Genomic DNA, 23,649 nt, shown 5'->3' on the forward strand with positions numbered 1-23,649 from the left:
GGGTCGTTCTTGTGCTCAACTCGGGAGCGGGAAAGGCCAATCCCCTCCAAAGGCAGACGGGGAGCCGAAGTCGAAACTCAGGGACGGAACCCGACGACACCGAAGCCACGCCAGCCAAGAAGACTGGAGCCACCCGAGGGGCGCAGGCGTAAGGCGCGCGGACACTCAGCGCCGCCCCGGCGTCCGCCGCGCCGGCCCCGCCCGCCTTCTCGCGCCCCCGCGCGCCCGACCATGGGGAGACGAGTCTCGCGCGCTCCCTCCGCGCCCGCAGGCTGTTGGGGGCGCGGCCGCCGGCGCGCGCAGGGGAGGGGCGGGGCCGGCGTGAGGGATGGGCACGCGCGCGGGGCCGCGAGCAGGGGGGCGGGGCGGCAGAGCTCGGCGGCTGGGCCTGGAGGACAGCGGTGGCGGAGGCGGCGAGCGGCGGCGGGAGCGGAGCCGAGAAGCCTCGCAGCACGCGGGCGCCAGGAAGGGGGGAGCGCAGAGGTAACGCGGGACAGAACGGGCGGGCGGGCAGCGGGCGCAGGCCCGCTGGACCCCGAAGGCGGGCGGCAGAGACCGCTCGCCCGGGGCGCCGACGCCGCTCCCTGAGAGGAGGGGGCGGGGCGCTCGGGTCCCCGGAGGTGGTGCCTTTTATTTTTTTGTCTGCCTTCCCCGGCCGCTCCGCCCCCTCTTCCCCTTCCCCCGCTGTGAACCGAGCCCCCTGCCCTTCTGGTGGAAGCCGCCTCCGGGGTCCTCTGGCGCGCGCGTGCGCGCGCTCCCGCCCTTGTTTTGTTCGTACCGGGGAGAGGTGAGGGAGCGCTTCCCTGATCGCGGGCCTTGCCTCGCAGCGCGCCTGCGCCGGCGTCCTCCCGCCCGGCTCTGATTGGCTGAGGGCTCGCGCATGCTCCCGAGGCGCGCGGCGGGGCCCCCGCCCTCCCCCCTCACCCCACTCCTCAGAGGTTTTAGGAGCCGGTTCGAAAGATGCCGGCGGCGGTGACTGGCTGTGGCGGACCCGCCCCCCCCCCCACCCTCCCGGGGTCCCCGCCCTCGCCGCCGCTGCCGCCATTACGGAGCTCCCAGCGGTGAGTGCGCGGGGGGCTGGTGCTCGCGGTCCGCCACCTCCTGCGTGGCGCGCGCGCGGGCGGGCGGGCGCTGCCCGAGTCTCGGCGTCGGCCTTCCGGAGCCGGAGCTTGCGCTGAGCCCGCCGCCCTTTGCCTCGCCGGGTTCATCCCGGCTCCGCTCTCCTGTCTTCTCCCAACCCCCCGCCTTGTGCTCGGCGCTCCCCGCCTTTGTCTGCTGGTCTTTCCGCCCGGATTTTCGGGCCCGGCGCGGAGTCAGCTGTTTGCGCCCCTGAAAAGCCGCTGCCGCCGCTACTGCTGCTGCTGCTGCTGCTGCCGCCGCCGCCACCACCCGGGACTCAGCTTTCGTTTTTAACCCCCCTTCCCATGGCTTTCGTCGAGCTTGTGACTCACTGCTCTTTAGACGAGATGGATTTAGTTAATATAGTCAAGCCTGTGAGTAGGAGCGTTTGTAAAGAGCTGGAGGCAGGAGGGGTGAAGTGAGGCCCCAGATCAGAGGGTTTGTTTTTTTTTTAAAGAATTGACCGCTAGTCTGTGATCGAAACAGGGCTTCCCTTGTAGCTCAGTTGGTAAAGAATCTGCCTGCAGTGCAGGAGACCCGGATTCGATCCCTGGGTCGGGAAGATCCCCTGGAGAAGAAAATGGCAACCCACTCCAGTATCCTTGCCTGGAAAATCTCCTGGACAGTGGATCCTTGTTGGCTGCAGTCCATAGGGTCGCAAAGAGTCGGCCACGACTGAGCGACTAACACTATGATCGAAACACCTCTGAGGGACAGTCCCCCCGCACAGAGGACGGCCAAGGTGAACTTGACCCCTCTTTCCATGTGTACCTTTTCTTACTGCGGTTATGCTTCCTGACCTTATGTTACATTGAAAAGTGACGGTCTGGTTCGAAGTGCTCCTGGGAATTCCCCTGGGGCTTCACGGACAAGCTGACTTGTCTTAGAGTGAAGCTAGAGGTGGCTCGTTTGACTTTGGAAGATTTGTTTAATCTGGTATAGATGTGAAGCTGTTAAGTTTTAAAATTTCATTGCTCTTTTCAGAAAATTTAGTGCAGCATGTTTCAGAGTAGAAGTAACATTTTTAAAGGGTATTTTTGGCCTTGTCGAATTGGAAGATTGAGGGCGAGAAGTTGGAGGAGGCTCCTGAACTCTTCGTGTATAGATGAAAACGCTCACTCTTCAGCCAGTTAGATTGTCCTTATCTTAGGAGGAGGTACCCGTAGTGTCCAGAACATCTGTGTCGGAGACAGATACTAATTAAGTAATACTGATTTATTTGCAATATAAAAGTGGAAAAAAAAGTTTCCAGCAAATTATAGGCATATGGTTTGTGACATTACTCCGTAAGTTTGAATATAGTGAAAGACTTTAGATTGGGAACAATTTAGTGTAATCCGTGCAAGGCGAATGACATTATACTATGTAATGTATTGGCAGACGTTTTACGGTAAAATATGAAATAATAGTACTTTCCCTAAAATGCATGTTTTCAAGGATATCAGAAAACTGAAATACAGTGTTGAACTCCTGCTTATTTTTCTAGTGCTTGCTCTTAAGGTAGAGAAAGTAAATTAAAACTCTGAAATTATGGACTTTCTACTTTTACAGCCTTTTCTGTATTGCCTGTATTTAAACAGCTTAGCACTTCCCTTGACAAAAGCAGATCTTTGTATTGTTCATCTGACATTATACTTAGAAAACAAAAACAGGTTAATGACCACAGGAAGTCCACGCACACCACAGGTAAACTGAGATTGGTTTGTCACATGTAAGAACCCAGATGAAAAACTTTTTCAAGTTTCGTTTATTCTTTCACTTTAACAGATATTTGTAGAGCACCTGTTTGGAGCCTAGTATGTTTCTTGGGCAGGAAGTATAGGGCAGTGAATCAGCCAGATAAGACCCCTGTCAGGGAACAAGTGTGGCGGTCTTAAAAGTCTGATTATTCAGAAGCGCAGCATCAACAGTTAAATTAATAGGTACTTGTTAAGGCAGTTGTAGGTTAACCATCCAGATAGTTTTGTCAGCTGTGTGATGAACCATGAACTGAGGAAATAAGTCATTAACCAACCTATTACAAAGAGAGCCTTAAGTTACATGACCTTTATTAAGGAAATTCAGAGCTGAGGCAAACATTTCTTAATGTTTATATTGTTTTAAATTTTTATTTTTTAAGTGTTTTTCACATGTGTTGAACATAGAAATAAGTACTGCCAGGTGTCATTGTTCATTCAACATTTGCCCCTCAGTTGTTTTTTTTTTATTTTGGCTGCACAGGACTTTTGTTGCTGGGTGCGGGCTTTCTCACTGTGACTTCTGTTGTGGAGCACTGGTTCTAGGCATGTGGACTCAGCAGCATGTGGGATCTTCCAGGACCAGGGATCCAACCAGTGTCCTTGCATTGCAGGACAGATTCTTAACCACTGGACCACCAGGGAAGCCCTCCCCCCAGTATTTATGCTGCACCCACTATGTATTGGGCATGCTACTAGGTACTGGGAATGCAGTGATGAATTAGTTCTAGCCCTTGAAGTACTTACATTCTGCTGGGAGAGACACATAATAAACAAGCAAATAGACATATATTGAGTTACAAGCGGTATTAAATGCTATGAAGAAACCTGAAGAAGAAAAAGAAGGATGGGAGGGCTTTCTGAGGGGGTGACACTGTACTGAACCTGATTGAAGTATCTAGGGAAAGAATGTTACTACAGCATGCGCAGAACATACACTGAGGACCAAAAGGTCTGAGTGTCTGGAGGCAAGAGAGGAGAACAGTGGAAAGGTTGAAGCAGGAGAGTGTCCACATCTCTTATTGTGGTGGATGCATCCAGGAAGCTTGGCAAACCAACTTATTTTTCACTTATTCCACCTGGTCATGCTTCTTACCTGACCTAATTTAAACGGATATTCTTGTCCTCGGGTCAGTGATGTCGGGTGTTGATGGACCATGTACTTGTTGCCCTGGTTTTAGTCAATTTTATCATTTCGGCATTGAGAATAACTGCTTTGCACCCCCACTCCCTTTCTAAAACTTGTTTTAATTTTGAGCAATTAGTAAATGTAGAGTTGACTGGAAAGGCTTTGACATTTTTTTAGTGTTTTATTTACAGGGAGAACATATATTCTTTTTTTTATTTTTTTACTTTATTTTACTTTACAATACTGTATTGGTTTTGCCATACATACATATATTCTTTTAAAACATGTTCTATAAAAAGAGACTCCTGAAGGTTTTGCTAATTTCACAGTATCATTTTCAGCCTAGCTAGTATCATGGGTTAAGAAAGGAATTCGCAGTATCACTTTACCAAGAATAATCTGATCGTGAAATTGTGCTTCTGAATGGTATTTACATATAAAAGTATCATCAGATTTGTGGGGTTTTTTTAATCAAGGAAAGTATATTACTGTGTAAATGCTAGTTGGATGAGTAAGCAAGTTTATGTATTGAAATTTTTCCAAGATAGACTTTTAGCTTTCACAAACCTAAATAATGCCCTCAAGCCCACAGATTAGAAAACAAAAAATTTTTTTGCAAGTATATTTGTTTTTTATTAAATTTATTTATTTTTAATTAAAGGATAATTGCAATATTGTGTTGGTTTCTGCCTTACATCAACATGGATCAGCCATAGGTATGCGTATGTTCCCTCCCTCTTGAGCTTCCCTGCCACCTCCCACTCCATCCCACCCCTCTAGGTTGTCACAAAGCCCCCAAAAAACAACTGTTTTTATTTCTGTGTTTTATAGTTTTTGACATAAATTTCTATATGCGCATTTTAAGTAGTCTTTGTAACAGTTAATAACTATTACCTGACAAATTGAAAGCTCTTAAATCCCTAGACAAGTTTAGAGCTTAAAGCAGAAGTTGAATGACTAGTCTCCTCTTGCCCAATTCTTCATTAATGTTCATTAGCACAAAGATCTAAACACCTAACTGATCATTTTCTTTTCTTTTGGGGAAATTTTTGTTATAAAGTGTCCTTGATTCTCAGGTGAGATAGGGGGAGCAGAGGGTATTAAGTGATTAGGTAAATTTGAGTGATCTTACATAGATTTTATTTTTCAATATTTAATTTTGTTCTTTTGTGCTAATTTTGCTTAACGTTAAAAATAATGACAAGGTCTTAGAAGCATGCTTAATCTCCTAGGTGATGGTCTGAATTTGCTTTTCTGAGTCTGGAGGCTTTTAGACTGTCATGCTCTTCAGCAGTATTTTTGTCCTTGTATAACTTCTCTGATGGAGATGGAGTTAAGTTTGCAGTTAAGTTTCCTGACCCCTTTGAAAACATGAACAACATTTCTCTCTTTAGTAAAGTGGTCTTTGAGTAAACATAGATGAAACTTTGAGTCTTTTTAGTCTACTCTGAGCTCTGATAGTAGGAGGAGACAGGATGGGGTTAGGTCTTTGTGGGCTTTCTTGTCCTTGCTGCCTTTGTTCATGTGGAAGGTGCAACAGCTGCTCTGGCTTGTGCGTTTGTCTTAGTCGCTGCTTTACACAGTCTGTATTTTGATAGTAATTTTTATCTTTCTGAATGATAACTGACCAAGTCATCTGTCATTTAACTATAAGCTTTATAGTGAATTTTCCCCCCTTTGAATGTATATTAAGTTTAGACGTTTTAGTTTAGTGTTGTTTCTGTAATCTTCACACCAGGTCTTTTCTGTGCTTTAGGTTGATGCTTCACACTGAAACCATTAGGAAAAATCCTTGTGGTTAACAGCAGAGGCTTCAGAGTGTAACCTGTACTCGGGCCTAGAAATTATTTTAAATGGCGACTGATACGTCTCAAGGTGAACTCGTCCATCCTAAGGCACTCCCACTTATAGTAGGAGCTCAGCTGATCCACGCGGACAAGTTAGGTGAGGTAGGGGCTGACACATTCTTGAAGCTCACTCTTGGATCAGTCCCTGACTTCAGGCCCTGCTGGGTCCTTCTTGGTACCTGTTCCTTCCTCTGCTTTGGGGAGTCTGGGTTATGAATCTAAAAAAATCAAATAGATACAAAGTTCTTTTCATCTTCCCTTACCCCTCAAACTCCTGAGAAAACCTCCAAGCTTCTAAATTTATTTCAAATCAAGTATAATTACTTATTTCCATTTGAAATTCAAGCTAAAATAAAACATTTTGAAAACTACTTCTTAAGAATCATATTTTCATTTCAAAAAAACTTGTTAAAAAGTAATTTGCATCAGATCCTGGAGTCGACTTGAAGAATTCTCCTACATCTTCTGACACCTAGTTAGCCCCCCTTGAGAAAGAAGAGATAAATTGTTTTTGCATGTGTGATTATGGCCATTTCTTTTCTTAGAAGGTAGAAGATAACACCATGCCAATTCGTCGAGCTGTGAATTCTACCCGGGAAACTCCTCCCAAGAGCAAGCTTGCTGAAGGAGTAGAAGAAAAGCCAGGTAAAGTAAAGCAGTGGACAGCTTAAAAAGGCCAGCGTTTCTGCTCTAGGTTAGAGTGTCCCATAAATTCCCTTGAACTTAAGTGTTTGTGGGGAGCATTTAGAGAGAGAAGTGGTACCAGTTGGTATGTCATTTCTGGACCCTCTGGGCAAAGAAAGAATCTCATCTTGTCTCTGAAGATTTTTAGAAGGTGAAAATTTCATGTTCTTGGAATTAAAAATAGGAAGATGGTTGGAGAAAACAGAAATGGTCAAAAGCGTAGCTTCTGGGCATACAGTGTCATGGGGAGGAAGACTGGATGGAAGGCTCAGCCGGAAGTCATGAGGAGGCCTTAAGGGAGCAAATGGGTGCTTAAAGTGTTGGTTTGTAACTTTGGTGTTGGTGAAGAGAAGATGGGCCAGGTAGAGCTGGGAACGTGGAAGAAGGCAGGACTATTGGTCTGGAGTGCTTGGGCTCCTTCATGGTGTCTCTGGCCGCTTCTTCGAGTGTGACTGCTTTTCTTGTTCTTCTCGTCACCTCTTCCTCTCTTTTTTCTCTGCCAGGGTTGAGCACATGGTGCTGCCCCTGTTACAACTATTAGAACTGAATATTTGCTGACCAGCATATATTATGAATAAAAGAAACCATGCACCCTTGTTGCACCAGAGATAGACTCTTCCAGCTAAGCCTGAGTTTGGGCTCAGAATCCTCAGATGAATACTATAAGCATCTTGGGTACTCTGGCCTAAGGCAGTGAGGAGACAAGGGAATTTAGCATATTAAAAAAAATAGTTGCTGGTGAGTTGGAGGGAAGGTTATTTTGTCCAGCACTGGGATAAACCACTTGATGGCCTACCTTAATCTACATTTAACAGCCAGTTGAAGTCACTGATAACATGAGTTTTCAGAATACACGAGTGTTCAGTTGTATTAAGAAAGTCAACCAAGAATTTATAAAGGACCAATAATAGACTTCACAAGTTCTGTTTATCTGTCTTATCTCTGTCCTTTTATATAGTATTTTATGTATGAAAATGATTGGACTTCACTCATGCTTTAAATTTTATAAATCTGAAAAGATAGACTAGTTTAATGAGTTGGAAATAATGTCTCATATGTGGTACATACTCATTATCAGCTGAGCACCTGAACCTTTATTAAACCATAAACTTTTAAGAGAACATAAAGTGAAATTTAATTTGTTGTTGTTACAAACTCTGTTGTTACAGTGAAAGTGTTAGTCGCCCAATTGTGTCTGACTCTTGGTGACCCTATGGACTGTAGCTGGCCAGACTCCTCCATCGTGGAGTTCTCCGGGCAAGAATACTGGAGTGGGTTGTCCCCACCCAGGGGTCGAACCCAGGTCTCCTGCATTGCAGGCTGATTCTTTACCATTTGAGAAAGCTCAATAAACACTCTTAGCTCTAGAAAAGTTATGACCAGCCTAGATAGTATATTCAAAAGCAGAGACATTACTTTGCTGACTAAGATCTGTCTAGTCAAGGCTGTGGTTTTTCCAATGGTCATGCATGGATGTGAGAGTTGGACTGTGAAGAAGGCTGAGCGCCAAAGAATTGATGCTTTTGAACTGTGGTGTTGGAGAAGACTCTTGAGAGTCCCTTGGACTGCAAGGAGATCCAACCAGTCCATTCTGAAGGAGATCAGCCCTGGGATTTCTTTGGAAGGAATGATGCTAAAGCTGAAACTCCAGTACTTTGGTCACCTCATGCGAAGAGTTGACTCATTGGAAAAGACTGTGATGCTGGGAGGGATTGGGGGCAGAAGGAGAAGGGGACGACAGAGGATGAGATGGCTGGATGGCATCATGGACTCGATGAACATGAGTCTGAGTGAACTCTGGGAGTTGGTGATGGACAGGGAGGCCTGGCGTGCTGCGATTCATGGGGTTGCAAAGAGTTGGACACGACTGAGCGACTGAAATGAACTGAATGTAAAAATCAGTAACCATGACAGTTGTTATACAGCCAGTTCGGTGGGACAGTTAGGCCAAATAGTTGAGACAAAGGGCAATAAAAGGTGCATCAGGATTAAAAGTATATATATTTCGTAGTTATCTATATCACCAGATACCATTGTTATAGTAAAGTTCTAGCCTTAATATTTGCCAAACAGCTATAGAAGCAGCAGAAGAGGCCAAAGGAGATGGGAACCATAGTATACAAGTGCTGCCTACAGGTTTTCCCTAAACCATTTTATACAGTGTTTATAACAACTCTGTGAGGGAAGAGTACTCAGAAGTGTCAAAGATCTTGCCCCAAGATAATGTGAACTAGAACGTTAGAAACCCTGAAATTGAATCCAGATACATCTGATCCTAGAGCCTTGATTTTGGCTGAACATATGTAGGAGAATTTTTACCTGCATCTCTGGTTGAAGAGCATAATCCAGGATGATTTATAAATTACAATTGACTGTCCTGAAATTTGGGCTTCACTGGTGGCTCAGAATCCACCTGCCAATGCAGGAGACTTGGGTTCGCTCCCTGGGTCGGGAAGACCCACTAGAGAAGGAAATATTTGTGTGAGGGCCCCAAAGAATTCATTGTGCCAGTAATGAGTTCACATAATTTAAATGACCAAACTTTTCAAGCATATCCTTTTTTCCTTTTTGCCTGGTTTTGGCCCCTGACAGTCTTCATAGTCTCTGCTTAATCGTTTCCTGGGATTCTGTGTTTCATAATAGCTGCTCAAAGAGACCTCCTGAGAAAAGACCGACAGACCTTGGTATTCCCCCATTCATATTTCTACCCTTGCCCAATCATTTGACTTGAAAATTTCGTTTTAATTTTTTATTATTTATTCCCTTACTAATACTTATGCAACTATGAAATGGCTAATTTCTTAATTATGAGTCTTATCCTTAATATTATGGAGTAGAACAATCAACAGATTCGATTTGGGTTAAAAGAGTTTCATTTGCTGTGTAATTTCCTATCCTTTTCCTTTTCTCACATAATGGTTTGGATCGGCAACCCATTATATAGACAGTTTGAGTGATAGGAAGGAAAAAACTGTACTCGTAGACATCTGCTCATTTTAGAATACAACTGTTACTTGGAACAGTTGACTTAACCTGTCTAAAGAGATGAGCTTTTATCCTTTTATTGACTCAGGCTCTAATGTATTTACTTGATGCAATTCTACTCACCTGTTTTACTGGCTTATTTTAAGAACCAGATGCAAGTTCAGAGGAATCTATCTCTACTGTAGAGGAACAAGAGAATGCAACTCCACCTGCTACATCTAGTGAGACAGAGCAGCCAAAGGGGCCACCTGAGAATGAAGAGAAGGAAGAAAACAAGCCTTCTGAGGAAACCAAAAAGGAGTAAGGACTCGGGCTTTCTTGCTTTTTATAGTTGAAGACCATATAAAAGGAGTAGAGGTCAGATTTTGTTTAAGTGGTATAATGTCAATTTATGCTGGAGACATGGTGTTTAGATTTACTTTTGGGGGAATTATCTTTTGAAATAGGCTTATGATGTAGTTGTATGGCCTATTAGAATTCGTAGTAGTTAGAACAGTGGTTTGACTAATGTATAATTCATTCTTCTCTGCTTCAGAACGCATTTTTCAGTAAGAAATGAAGTGTGACTTTAAAAGGCTGACCTGGGAGATACATCATTTTATTTCTCCCTCTGTGCCAGGCATGAGTTATTTTTACATGTTTATGTTAGAAAGCATTAATCTACACCAGGACATTGCTAGAGTGACCTAAAACTCTGTATATATTTGATGAAGTATTCAGTTGGAGGGTGACTTCGAGAATCTGAAAGCAGAATTTGCTCTCAATAATCTACAGTGTAATGGTGATTCTTTTTTCATTAAAATTATTTTTTGCAGGACAGCTGATAGCATTTCATTCTTTTCTTTTCATAATTGGTGAGAACAGTTAGGGATTATTTTTAAAATGAAAGAATGACTTAAAAATAACTATACCTTGTAGGTGGCATTCTCATCCTTCATCCCAGTTATCATAGGTATTTGTAATGTTTGTGGAATTTTTAGCAGCTAACCCTGTATTTTAGGTGCATGGGATGTTTTTATTATTACTTAGAATAAAATTTGTATAATGCTCTGTGATTCACAAAACTTTTTATAAACATAATCTCATAATTTCTTGAAGCATCCTGTGAAGTATTTTGTGTCATGTTTCTGTTTTAAGCTGAGGAGACTGAGGCTTAAGTCACTTGATAACTAGTAAATGTTAGAGCTAAGACTCAAACCCAGGTTTTCTGACTTCAGAGCTTGAGTCCTTTGCACTATACTGAATTGCATCTGTTGTAGTTGTTACTGGAATACATTTTAAAATTCTCGTTTCTTTTATGTACTGGCCCTTCATGCTAGTTATCTCTCCTGTGTGCACCTGAGAGAACACACCTTTTTGGTTCATTTATAGTACCCAATTTTTAAAAAAGTGTTTTATTTTGTAAAATGCTTACTTTACATATCACTTTAGTGTGGAAATGAATTAAAACATTGATTTTTATTTCTTGCCAGTCTTTTCTTCTTTCTGACTTTATACTTCTTTCTGAAGTTTATCTTGCATAATAACAATTCTTTGTTTTAAAGTGAGAAAGATCAGTCTAAAGAAAAGGAGAAGAAAGTGAAAAAAACAATACCTTCCTGGGCTACCCTTTCTGCCAGCCAGCTAGCCAGGGCCCAGAAACAAACACCGATGGCTTCCTCCCCACGTCCCAAGATGGATGCAATCCTAACTGAGGCCATTAAGGCAAGTTTTTATTTCAAGCAGTTCATCATAGATTTATTCTGTTTGTCTCTTGCGTATTTGAAAATGGCATACTCCTGTGCAGACATCAGAAATCTTGCTCTGCTTCCTAAAAGAGATCTAAATAGAAGAGAGCCATTGCTAAGTTCATGTTTTTATAATACCACATTTGGTGAGCACTGTTAATTTTTTTAATAACACAGATTTGCTATAGCAAGTATTTTTAGTTTTTAGGTTTTTTTTAACTGAGTTTCTTTTAAGTGTACTTTTTATTTGAAGGTTAAACATGTTCATTTATTCACACCATTATGGACTAGTTTCTCTGTATCAGGTAATCCTACTAGTGATACAGCATAGAATAAGACAAACAGAGTCCTTGCCTTTATGAATTCTAATTATTACTCAGGGTAACATAGAGAAAATTTTTTATTTTAAAAATGTATACTATCTTTACAGTTTCCCCAGTGGCTCAGTGCTAAAGAATCCGCCTACAGTGCGGGAGATGGGGGTTTGATCCTTAGGTCAGGAAGATACCCTGGAGAAGGAAATGGTAACCCAGTCCAGTATTCTTGCCTGGGAAATCCCATGGAAAGGAGCCTGGCAGGCTACAGTGCAAGGGGTTGCAAAAGAATTGGCCACAACTGAGCGGATAAACAACAGCAGCACACTATCCTTAGGTTCACTTTCAGAGCTTATGTCTAACATTAGTAGCTGGTTATCTTTCACACCTGAAAACTTGTAGAAACTTTTAGAAAACTTACAGGAAAACTTAGAGGAAACTTTTAGAAACCTCAATACTTGGTTTCATCACCTAGTCATTCCAAAATACTTGGAAAAACTATCCTCCTTCCATAGCTTTATAACTTTACTATAATTCACTAACTTTGATTAGCTTGTGTGATCATCAGATACTGTTTTCCTGTTTTAAGGGAATTTTCTCATCTGACCTTGCCTTTTTGTGTGTAAATTTTTCTCGCTGATTTTGCTGTGTTTATTTTACGTGATCACATGACAAGAATAGCTAAAACAGAAGCCATAGACTCTCTGATTTCCCTTTGCTAGGCTCTGAAGCAGAACTGGGGGGAGAGGGCTTTAGGTGAGCTTAACAGAAAGTGATGCAGGTAGGAAAGCGGAGCCTACTGGTCATGCTTAGAATTTGAGAAGATAGCACTGACATAGAAACTGGGAAAGAGTTTACCTTCCACCCTCTCCCTGCATTCCTTCAAGATTACTCTCAACTCATTAAGAAAACTTTCTTGGTTTAGATAGCTTGACTATAGTGAGAACTCTGTTTTTTTGTGTAGCCTTTTTTTTAAGGATTTCACTTTGTGATTGGGTTTCCCTGGTAGCTCAGCTGGTAAAGAATCTGCCTCCAATTCAGGAGACCCCAGTTCGATTCCTGGATCAGAAAGATCCTCTGGAGAGGAGATAGGCTACCCACTCCAGTATTCTTGGGCTTCCTGGTGGCGCAGAAGGTAAAGAATCAGCCTGCAATTTGGGAGACCTGGGTTCAATCCCTGGGTTGGGAAGATGCCCTGGAGGGGGAGGGCATGGCAACCCACTCCAGTATTCTTGCCTGGAGAATCCCCCCAGGAGAATACCCCCGAGGGGGTAAGCAGAGGAGGCTAGCAGTCCATGGGGTAGCAAAGAGTCAGACAGGATTGAGCGACTTTCACTAAGCAAGCTGAGCTGTGATTACTCAGCTTAGATTTGAAGCAGGATTATGGTGAAGGTGAAGAAGAGGCTAAAATTTTAAAATAATAAAACAGTTAAACAGTATATGTAGTTCTAAAGAATAGTTTAAATATGATTATGCATATTTACACAAATGAAAGATATATGTTGGGTTGACCAAAATGTTCATTTGTGTTTCTCTGTAAGATCTTATCCAGTGGATCATGTGTATTCCATGCAGTGTAACAAATTATAATTTCAGATCACTGGTATCTTTTTCTGAATTAAATCATTATCAAGTAGATGGTATGTATTTTCATCTTATTATCAGTTTGGTGGAGCAGGGGATTGTTGCAGCCTTAATGTTCTTTTCTGCTTGATATTCTTTACTTTGTCTTCTCCTGTAAGATCAGGAGTGAACTTAAATCGGTTGTAATGGGTTGGAGACATTTGCTTGAGATAAACGATCCTTATTAACACAGTCCATATTAACCTGTTTTGTGTTATACAGTCTTTCCTGGTCCATTTGTCTGTGACCTTTTGCTTTACTGTCAGTATATAAGCTTTCACCCAAGTCTTCATCCAATAGCAATTACTAAATCCTATGGTCAATTTATAGGTAACAGCTACACAAAATTGGTGGACAACAGATACTGCGTGGGTATTTCAAAATGTAAAGCATTTGAAAAAAAATGGCTACCTTTGTGGCCTAATGACCTGCTTGAATCTTCCATGGACATTAGTCAGATGAAATATAGAGAAATAGCATGGGAAAGGAAGAGGGCACTTGAAATAGCAGTTGAATGCTCTCATTGTTGTCCAAAACGCCCCTTAAAGCTTTGCATTTGTAAACCCAGTTTTATGCCATTTATTCAGATTGTCTTTGCTTATATTATCTGCTAGCATTGACACAAAGCCTGCAGAGAAATACTGGTTTTGGTGAGCCAAAGTTAATTCTGTAAAGCGGGCCAAATCTGAACCTACACACTATATAGAATGTCCTGGTTTCCTTCCTTTCATGCTAAAGATGTCTTCTAGGTACAGAATAGTATTAGAATGGGAAGAGCTTCTTCATTAACATAGAACATTGTTCACATGTTGTATCTTCTCTTTGGCTGTTTTGAACAATTTAAAATTGTTGCAGAAATATTGCTAATTCTGTATTTCTCCACAGTCATGATGAACTGAAGTTACCAGAAATATTATTCATTCTTTCCTGCCATTTTATCATCCGTTATCAAGTTCGCTTCCAAAATAATTTATTTTGAAAACATACGTGTCAGAAAACACATGAAAAACAGCTATTTTAAATTAATGTGTATGGTTTAATAATCTGTTTCCTAGGCATGCTTCCAGAAGAGTGGTGCATCCGTGGTTGCTATTCGAAAATATATCATCCATAAGTACCCTTCTTTGGAGCTGGAGAGAAGGGGCTACCTCCTTAAACAGGCACTGAAAAGAGAATTAAATAGAGGTGTTATCAAACAGGTATTAAATGGTTATTTGTAATAAGCATATATTAGCTATAAACCCATATATAGTAACATTTAGGCTTTTTGTGCTTTGTGAGTTAGTTAAAATAAGATGACATAATGATGAAGGGCTTATGCTTAACCTGGTTTTACAAAGTCACTGGTGCCAATTAGCTTTAATAAGTATTCTAAAGAACAGAAGCAATATGAGAGTGTATATTTTTTTCTAGCTGCCTGTACAATTTTTTTTAAGTATTTATTTATCTGGCTGTACCATATCTTAGCTGTGACATGCAGGATCTTTAGTTGAGGCATGCGGGATCCAGCTCTTTGACCAGGAATTAAGCCTGGATCCCCTGCACTGGGAGCGGAGAGTCTCAGCCACTGGGCCACAAGGGAAAACCCCTGCCTGTACTTTTAATTGGATTTCCTTTGGGGGCTGCTCGTGCTTAAGATTATGTAGTGCTAAAGGTGAGAAGTGGGGTTGAGCTAGCCTGTTGCAGCACCAAAAAAGATCATTGTTCTTGTCTTAGGTTTGTTAGTTTTAAAACCTAATTTCAGTGACTAGACTGGTGATCATCATAACTAAGCTTTGTAAATAGGTTTATCTGAACTTACTAGTATCTAAATCTGTTAAAGCTTTTGGAAGCATCAAAACTTGAGTAAATTGAGAATAATACTAAAACCAATATTGATTTTAGGCATAAATCTATATTAGTTTGCATAGTACATCAAAGCACTACTTAGAGTTTTGAGGATGCTTTGTATATCATAATGAATATAGCCAATATTTACAATAATTTTAAATCGAGTTTAATCTGTAAAAATATAAATCACTGTTACGTACTTGAGACTGTACAATACAGTATTGTAAATCGCCTGTACCTCAGTTTTTTTTTAAAACTCCACATTACTTAAGGTCATGACACTCTAATGCCAGAATGAACTTTCTTGTCTACACTTTCTTCAGAAGTCCAGAGGGATGAAGTAACTCCTGAGGTCCTGTGGTAGCAGCAAAGATGGTTCTGAGGATCTAGTTCACTGCAGTCCCAGAGTCCTGTTGCCTTTTTTTCTGAACCTTTCTGCATGGTTTGATTAATACAGAGTTCTGTGCCCCTCAGCCATTTAAACTCTTAGGAACTTTCAATGAGTACTTAATTTCACAAATATGTTATTGAGTTGTCTCCTGTGTACCAGGTGCTTGGAGGTCCATCAGTGAGGAAGACAGTTTCCTGCTGTGGAGCTTATATTCCAGCTTTCTCAAATGTTGTAAATCTAATGTTTAAATAGCCTTTAAAGTAACCATTGCATAAAAAGAATTATCTAACCAATATAATTAGAACCAGAGACCTGTATCATAGTGTATGTCAGCAGAGTTTATGAGCTAGCTTCATGTTTATCTTCATGAAGATATAGTTTGTGACCTATTTTGCCTCATAGGCTGGCCCTCTGTTTGTTGCTTCAACAAATTTATAGACTGAAAACATTTGATTGCTGTATTCCTAGTGGCGTCAGTAAAACCAAAGTGGAAGACTCAGGTTAACCTGAAGTTCTATGACAGTGATTTGTAAACTGTGGAAATGTGTTAAGACTTGCACGTATTATCATGTGCAGTGTCTAAAATTAGATAACTCTTCCCTTATGCAGTAATAATCTCTAATGGACAAACTGTGGGAAGCACTGTGGCCTGAGATTAAGTAGGCTCTGAATTTTTGCCAAGGAACTGTCTTCCTTTTAAGGTAGAGGTTTTCTCATTTTCCGAAAAGATTGTGTTCCTTCCTTCCATGGAACTTTTTTTTTTTTTGAAAGCTTATAGTAGACTATTTAACCTGCTGTCACAATAGCGTTTTTCATTCTTCCCCAACTTTGTAGATGAGGAAACAAAAGCCGAGAGGGTTTATGAGTTGTCTAGTATTGAATAGCTAGATGATACCATAAATAGTGTTCAATCCCAAGTCTTTTGACTCATCCACTCTTTCTTCTCTGAAGAGTTTAACAGCGCATTACATTAGTTCTTACATCACCATGTCCTGTAATTTAGTCTGGTTGAAGTTACCAATATGAGTACCAGAATCATTTAAAGTAAAAATACTGGTTATTGCAACTAAAGTTAATTTATTTTAGGTAAAAGGAAAAGGTGCTTCTGGGAGTTTTGTTGTGGTCCAGAAATCGAGAAAACCACCTCAGAAATCCAGAAACAGAAAGGTAAGAAGTCTGTACCAGTTTGCTCGAGTGCTGTAGTGCTGCTGTTGGTGCTGCTAAATGGTGCAGTGTTACTGAGTGTTCCCTGTGCACTGGTCAGGGAGCGGCATTTCTGTGCAGGCCTGGAGAGGCTCTAATCATTTGCTCATATTGTTTAGCCAGAGGCTGTGCGTCTAACTGCCCTATATTGAGTCACAGGCAGCTATATGAGTTCAGTTTTTTGCCTTTTTGTGAAATACCTTTTAAACTAGAAGAGGTATACAAGTATATTTTTACCCAACATTAGATCCTAAAAGTACTATACCTGGAGGCAGTTTTTCTTTAGTGTAGGTACTAACTATCCTACCCTTCCCCCAGACACATACATTCATTTATGGAAAGTTGTATAGAGGGTATACAATAACTGAAATATGCAGTATTTGCTCTGAGTCAGTGATTGAAATCATGACTGTTCCTCTGCGTTTTTGTTTTTACAGTTTTATATATATTTTTAACTGTCCAAGTTTGAAATTTTTACCTCAGAGAAATCACCACGCAAGTGGCATTACACCATGGTGCTGTGATTTGTTTGAATGTGCTAAAAAGGGTTAGTTTTTCTTTCAGCGAGTTGATTAGGCGGTCAGCTAGGGAAAGCCCTTGTGCTGAATACAGAAGCAATAGAACAAAGACCTGCAACGATGATCATTTTGGTATTACATTTCAGAACAGGAGCTCTGCAGTGGATCCAGAACCACAAGTAAGACTGGAGGATATCCTCCCACTGGCCTTTACTCGCCTTTGTGAACCTAAAGAAGCTTCCTACAGTCTCATCAGGAAATACGTGTCTCAGTATTATCCCAAACTTAGAGTGGACATCAGGTAAAAGCCAGAGGCCTGGGCTTTAAAGCACACATGTCTGTGTCACTTCCTTAGCCCCTTTTTCATGAAAAAGGAGAGAGATTAAATATTCATTTAAGATTACTTCTAGGTGAGGTAGGAATAAAACCTTTTATTTGTGGGTTTCTTTTTTTGTCCCATGATATTTTCCTTTTCATATCTCCGTATGTAGTTTCTTTTTGAAACTCAAGCCACATGTTGACCTTCTTAAGACTACCATAGAGTAACTTTTCATGGTCAACTGCTAGAATATTCTGCATTAAACCATGTACTTTCAGCTGCTTGTTATTAAATTTTTTCACTTTTTTATTGTGATAAAATACACATAATATGTAAAGTATACCTTGTCAGCCATTTTTAAGAGCACAGTGTTGAGTGCTCTTAAACACTTTAATAATGTGCTACCAGTGCACCACCCATCTCCAGCATTCTTTTCAGTCTTATAAAGCTGTAGCTCTGTCTCCAGTGAACAAGAACTCCTTGTCCCCCCTTAGCCCGCACCCCTGGCCACCGCCATTCTACTTTCCGTCTCTCTGGTTTTTGACTGCTGTAGGTACCTACCTCATATAAATAGAAGCATACAGTAATTTTGCAGCTGGCTTATTTCACTTAGCATAATGTCCTTAAAAGTTCAGCTGTATTGTTGCATGTGTCAGGATTTCTTTTTAAGAATGAATATTTGTGTGTGTGCATTCTCTCTCTCTCTCTCTCTCTCTCTCCATTTTGTCTACCCATTCATCTGTCATTGGACATTTGGGTTGCTTTCATATTTTTAACTGTTGTGAAATAATGCTGCTGTTAACCTTGGTGTATTAATATCTCTTTGAGACCCTGTTTTCAAATACCCAGAAGTGGAATTTCTGGATGATATGATAATCCTATTTTTAATTTTGTGAAGAACCACCACACCATTCTCCACAGTGACTATTACCATTTTACATTCCCACCATCAGGCCACAGGAGTTTTGATTTCTCCATATCCTCACCAACACTTATTTTCTGGTGTTTTTTTGTTTGTTTTTGTTTTTTGACAGTAGCCATGCTGACGGGAATGAACTGGTTGGTAGCTCATTTTTTATTTAGAGTTATAATCGAGAATATAGGAGAATTCAGGCTTCTGTAGCACTTCTACATAGAAACAGCATAATATCTTCATCATTCAAACATTTAAGGTAAAACTCTGAGAGAATTTTTATAGTAATTCATTTGTTAAAAAACTGCCACTGTAATGTCATCACTGTTTGGAAAATTTTAAAACTCCAAAACTTTTTTAAAATTTTTATTGGGGTATAATTGATTTACAATGTTGTATTTGTTTCAGGTGTACAGCAAACTTAAATCTGTTACGTTGTTGTTCTTTTGCTAAGTCATGTCCAACTCTTGGCAACCCCATGGACTGCAGCACGCCGAAGTCCTTCACTGTCTCTGGGAGTTTGCTCAGATTGATGTCCATTGAGTCAGTGATACTGTCTAACCATCTTATCCTCTGACGCCCCCTCGTCCTCTTGCCCTCAATCTTTCCCAACATCAGGGTCTTTTCCAGTGAGTTGGCTCTTTGCATCAGGTGGCCAAAGTATTGGAGCATCAGTGTTAGTATCAGTCCTTCCAATGAATATTCAGAACTGATTTCCTTTAGGATTGACTGGTTTGATCTCCTTGCTGTCCAAGGGACTGTCAAGAGTCTTCTCCAACAACACAGTTTGAAAGCATCTATTCTTTGGCGCTCAGCCTTCTTTATGGTCCAACTCTCACATCTGTTCATGACTAACGGAAAAACCATAACTTTGACTAGACGGACCTTTGCCAACAAAGTAATGTCTCTGCTTTTTAACATGCTGTCTAGATTTGTCATAGCTTTCCTTCCAAGGAGCAAATGTCTTTGAATTTCATGGCTGCAGTCACCATAGTGATTTTGGAGCCCAAGAAAATGTCAGTTTCCAATTTCTCCCCTTCAGTTTGCCATGTCGGCCATTACAGAGCTCTCTGTGTTATACAACAGGTCCTTATTAGTTATGTATTTTATATATAGTAGGGTGTGTATGTCAATCCCATTCTTCGAATTTATGCCCCCCGCCATAAGTTTATTTTCTACTCTGTAACTGTTTCAGTGTTATAGATAAGCTGATTTGGAACCTTTTTTTTAAATTCCACACATAAGAGATAACCATGTATTCGTCTTTGTCTTACTTCACTCAGTATAAGAATCTCTAGGTCCATCCGTATTGTGCAAATGGTGTTATTTTGCTCGTTTTTATGGCTGAAGAACATCTCATTGTATACACATACCACATCTTTATCCATTCCTCTGCTGCTAGACCTTTAGGTTGCTGCCGTGTCTTGGCTATTGTGAAAAGTGCTGTAGTGACTGCTGAGGTAGATGTATCTTTTCCAGTTGCTATATTCTGCAGATACATCCCCAGAAGTGGGATTGCTTGGTTATATGGTAGCTCTGTTTCCAGTTTTTTAAGGAGCGAGCCTCCATACTGTTCTCCGTAGAGGCTGTATCAGTTTACATTCCCACCAACAGTGTAGGAGGGTTCCTTTTTCTCCATACCCTCTCCAGCATTTATTGTTTGTAGTTTTTTGATGATGCCCATTCTGACTAGAGTAAGGTGTTAACTCGTAGTTTTGATTTTCATTTCTCTAATAATCAATAATGTTGAGCATTTTTTCATGGGATATGTCTTCTTTGCAGGAATGTCTATTTAGATCTTCCATTCTTTTTTTTTTTGTATTGAACTGCATGAGCTATTTGTGTATTTTGGAGGTTAATCCCTTGTCAGTTGCTTTCTTTGTGAATATTTTTTCCCATTGTGAGGGTTTTCTTCCCATTTTGTTTATGATTTCCTTTGCTGTGCAAAAGCTTTTAAGTTTAATTAGGTACCCTTTATTTTTGTTTTTATTTTCATTATTAGACTGATTATTTAGATTGTCACATGTCCTTGTGGATTCGTGCAGACACATTAATTTGTTTAAATTTGTAATTCCCCAGGTTTATGTTTTGAATGTTTTTGTAAGGTCTGTGTTGACTTCTGGGAAATTGTGTTTGTAATCCAGAGTCTTTGATAGACAGTCTTGTACTGGGTGCACATTGTCCTGTTATAGTTTAGTACCAGTGTTTCCCTTGGATTACTGAGGTATAGAATTAGAATTGTTGGGGTTTCAACTCAGAAGCCAACATGTTCAGAAAAGCACTCAGTGGTCTTCAGAGTGGCCAGTTCGTCATTCTCTGTCTGTCTTACTTCACTCAGTATGAGAATCTCGAGGACCATCCATAAAGTGGCAAAGAAATGGGAATCATAGAAGTAATCAGTTCATAGTCTTTGACATACTTACTTGCTGGTCAAGTCTCTGTACCAGCATTTGACCCAGTTGATGGCTCCCATCTACATGAAACACTTCCTTCACTTGCTTTTCAGAACACTGCATCTTTCTCTGCATTTTTCCTCTCATTCTTTGTCAGTCTCCTAAGGATTCCAGATTTCCCACCTGCCTCCTTAGTGTCTGAGTGTCCCAGGGTTAGACCTTAGGCTTCCTGTCATTCTTAGAACCCTGATAATGCCCCTCAGATACAACTTAAGGTCTGATAGGCCTTGCATGATGCTTGCAGAGTGGATAATTCTTTCATTCTCAGAGCTTTAAATACCACCTGTACAATACTAGTGTATAGATACATAAATGTGGCCCGCATTTATTTATACAAATACCTATTGGCTATCACCACTTGTATGTCTGACTGGATGTGTCCAAAACCAGACTCATGATCCCCCTCTTCTCCAGTCCTGTCCCTCCTGCGCCACCAGAAAGTCTCTGCACTTCCCATACCTCCTGCATCTCAGTTAATGGCAATAACGTCTTTCCAGCTTCTGAAGTCAAAAACCTTGGGTGTATACTGGTCTCTCAGACCTCTTTTCATTACCTCCACTATTGTCAGTCCTTTCTAAGCCCACCTGCATCTCTTGCCTGTGTTAGAGCAATAGCTTCCTGCTTTTCCTGTACTCCCTCCCTTTCAGTCTGTTGTTAACATAGCTATGAGAGTGAGACTTTTTTAAGTGTAAGTTAGGTGATACCATCTTGCTACTCAAGCCTTCCAGTGGCTTCTCAACCACCTCACAGTTACATAGTTTAAAGGTGGAGTCTTAAAATGGCCCACGCTACATTTGCATTGCATCTCCGACCTAATCTCCTACTCCCCTTCTCTGCCCTACTGGCTTCAGAGACTTCATACTCGCTGTTCCCTTTGCCTGGGTGGTTTTCTGCCATAATCCACTTAATTCTTTCTCTTCCTTTAAGTGTTTACTCTAAAAACTTGGAGTAAGACTCCACATGCTTGCATTGACTATCTTACTATTTTTAAACATTTTATTTTGGAAGCTTTCAAATACACACATAAATGTAGAGAACATAATCATGATACTAATATAATTCTGAACTAAGTTATAATTCCTTAAACATTATCCGGTACCCAGACCATGTTCAAATGTCCTCAGTTGTCTATCTCCAAAATGACTTTTTTTATGGTTTATTTTTTCAAGTCAAGTCAATATCCACACATGGTCCACCCATTGCATTTGGTTGATGGGACCACTTAACTTACGTTTGCAACCTTTTCCCTCCTCTCCCAGAGTGGAGAATTCTACCTCTGCCTTATTTTTCTCCATAGCATTCATCCTGTTCTAGTATACTATTTATTTACTCTTTTTGTGAAAAAATTACATGCTTACCCGCATTAAAATGACAGATTCCTGAAGGCCAGGGTTTTTAAATTGTTGACCTCTGTTTTCCCCAAGCCTAGCTCAGAGTACATGCTCAATAAATGTAAGTCGAATGAGTGAGCTGATACGTGCCCTTTACCTGGCCATTTCACTCAAGAAATGTGTGCCCTGGAGCATATGAAATGAGACATGAATTTCTGCTACCATGTATTGGAGGTTGTAGAGCATTGTGGTAAAGAGCACAGACTTTGGAACCGGACACCTTTGTTTAAATCCTGAGGCTGTCATTTTCTAGCTTTATATCTCTGAAAAAGTTACTCCTTTGTGTTTTGGTTTCCTCATTGATAAACAGTGTGTAACTCAAGGATTGTTAGGAACCTTCGTACATATTAACCACTTACAATAGCTAATGTTAGTATCATTATTCTAAATTCCAACATAGGACTTCTCGGATAGCTCAGTGGTGTAGAATCTGCCTGCCAGTGCAGGAGACACAGGTTTGATCCCTGGGTCAGGAGGATCCCCTGGAGGAGTAAATGGCAGCCCATTCCAGCTTTCTTACCTGGACAATCCCATGGACAGACAAGGCTGGCAAGCTACAGTCCTCGGGGTTGGAAAGAGTCGGACATGACTGAGCAACTGAACACACACACAAATTCCAACATAATTCTTATGGTAGGAGCGTCACACCATACTAAATATGATTCTGACATTTAAAATGACTTAAGGTGACTTAAACATGTAACTCACCTCTTTTTTTTTAACAATGATTTTTTTGAAACCCTACAGAAAAACTAGGTATGTTAGCTTTACATGGGCTTTGGGTTGGCCTCTGAGAAGGTGTTTTTCAAAGGTAATTCGGCTGGTGGCTCAGAGGTTAAAGCGTCTGCCTGCAATGCGGGAGACCTGGGTTCGATACCTGGGTTGGGAAGATCCCCTGGAGAAGGAAATGGCAACCCACTCCAGTATTCTTGCCTGGAGAATCCCATGGACAGAGGAGCTTGGTGGGCGACAGTCCATGGGGTTGCAAAGAGTCAGACACGACTGAGCAACTTTACTCACTCACTCACTCGGCCATATGACATTAGAAATAAAGTCTTGATATCTAACCCTGTGTATGGTGTAACTCTGTCATATTCATTTTTAGAAAATTGATTTAACAAATTGATAAAACTCTCTGGTTTACAGGATTCCTGACACTCAGAACTGTTCTCTCCCTTAATTTCTATTCACTCTGTGCATTGCTTTCTTATTTCTCAGTGTAGATTTGTTTAAAAATCAAAAAACAAAAACCTTGATATAAACAGCTCCTTAAATTTATACAGGGCTTATGAAAACACTTATGGGGATTTCCCTGGAGGTCCAGTGGTTAAGACTCTGGGCTCCCACAGCAAGCATGGGGCATGGGTTTGATCCCTGGTCAGGAAATTAAGATTTAATTTAAATAAAAGTAGGCACTTCTTTAAAAAAATGTAAAAAAAAAAAGACCACTTCTGTTTACATTGTTTT

General features: G+C 41.0%; 1 protein-coding gene across 5 annotated transcripts in view; it reads left to right on the forward strand.

Moving 5' to 3' along the window:
* Positions 1 to 396: 396 nt before the first annotated feature.
* The window catches only part of HP1BP3 (heterochromatin protein 1 binding protein 3), a 36,663-nt gene continuing 13,410 nt past the window's right edge, over positions 397 to 23,649 (forward strand). Inside the window, exons 1-8 of one of the 5 annotated variants that reach the window (XM_068969122.1) lie at positions 397 to 483; positions 5,741 to 5,933; positions 6,377 to 6,476; positions 9,647 to 9,800; positions 11,045 to 11,204; positions 14,220 to 14,363; positions 16,472 to 16,552; positions 17,253 to 17,407. In XM_068969122.1, the coding sequence (XP_068825223.1) occupies positions 5,838 to 5,933; positions 6,377 to 6,476; positions 9,647 to 9,800; positions 11,045 to 11,204; positions 14,220 to 14,363; positions 16,472 to 16,552; positions 17,253 to 17,407 (890 nt within the window). In that variant the 5' untranslated portion in view covers positions 397 to 483; positions 5,741 to 5,837. Of the gene's footprint in view, positions 484 to 1,406; positions 1,494 to 5,740; positions 5,934 to 6,376; positions 6,477 to 9,646; positions 9,801 to 11,044; positions 11,205 to 14,219; positions 14,364 to 16,471; positions 16,553 to 17,252; positions 17,408 to 23,649 lie in introns of those variants that run through there. The other 4 variants (XM_068969124.1, XM_068969123.1, XM_068969125.1 and 1 more) reach the window with 4 other exon arrangements.

Source organism: Capricornis sumatraensis, chromosome 3 (assembly GCF_032405125.1).
Source record: "Capricornis sumatraensis isolate serow.1 chromosome 3, serow.2, whole genome shotgun sequence".
NCBI classification, from domain to species: Eukaryota; Metazoa; Chordata; class Mammalia; order Artiodactyla; family Bovidae; genus Capricornis; species Capricornis sumatraensis.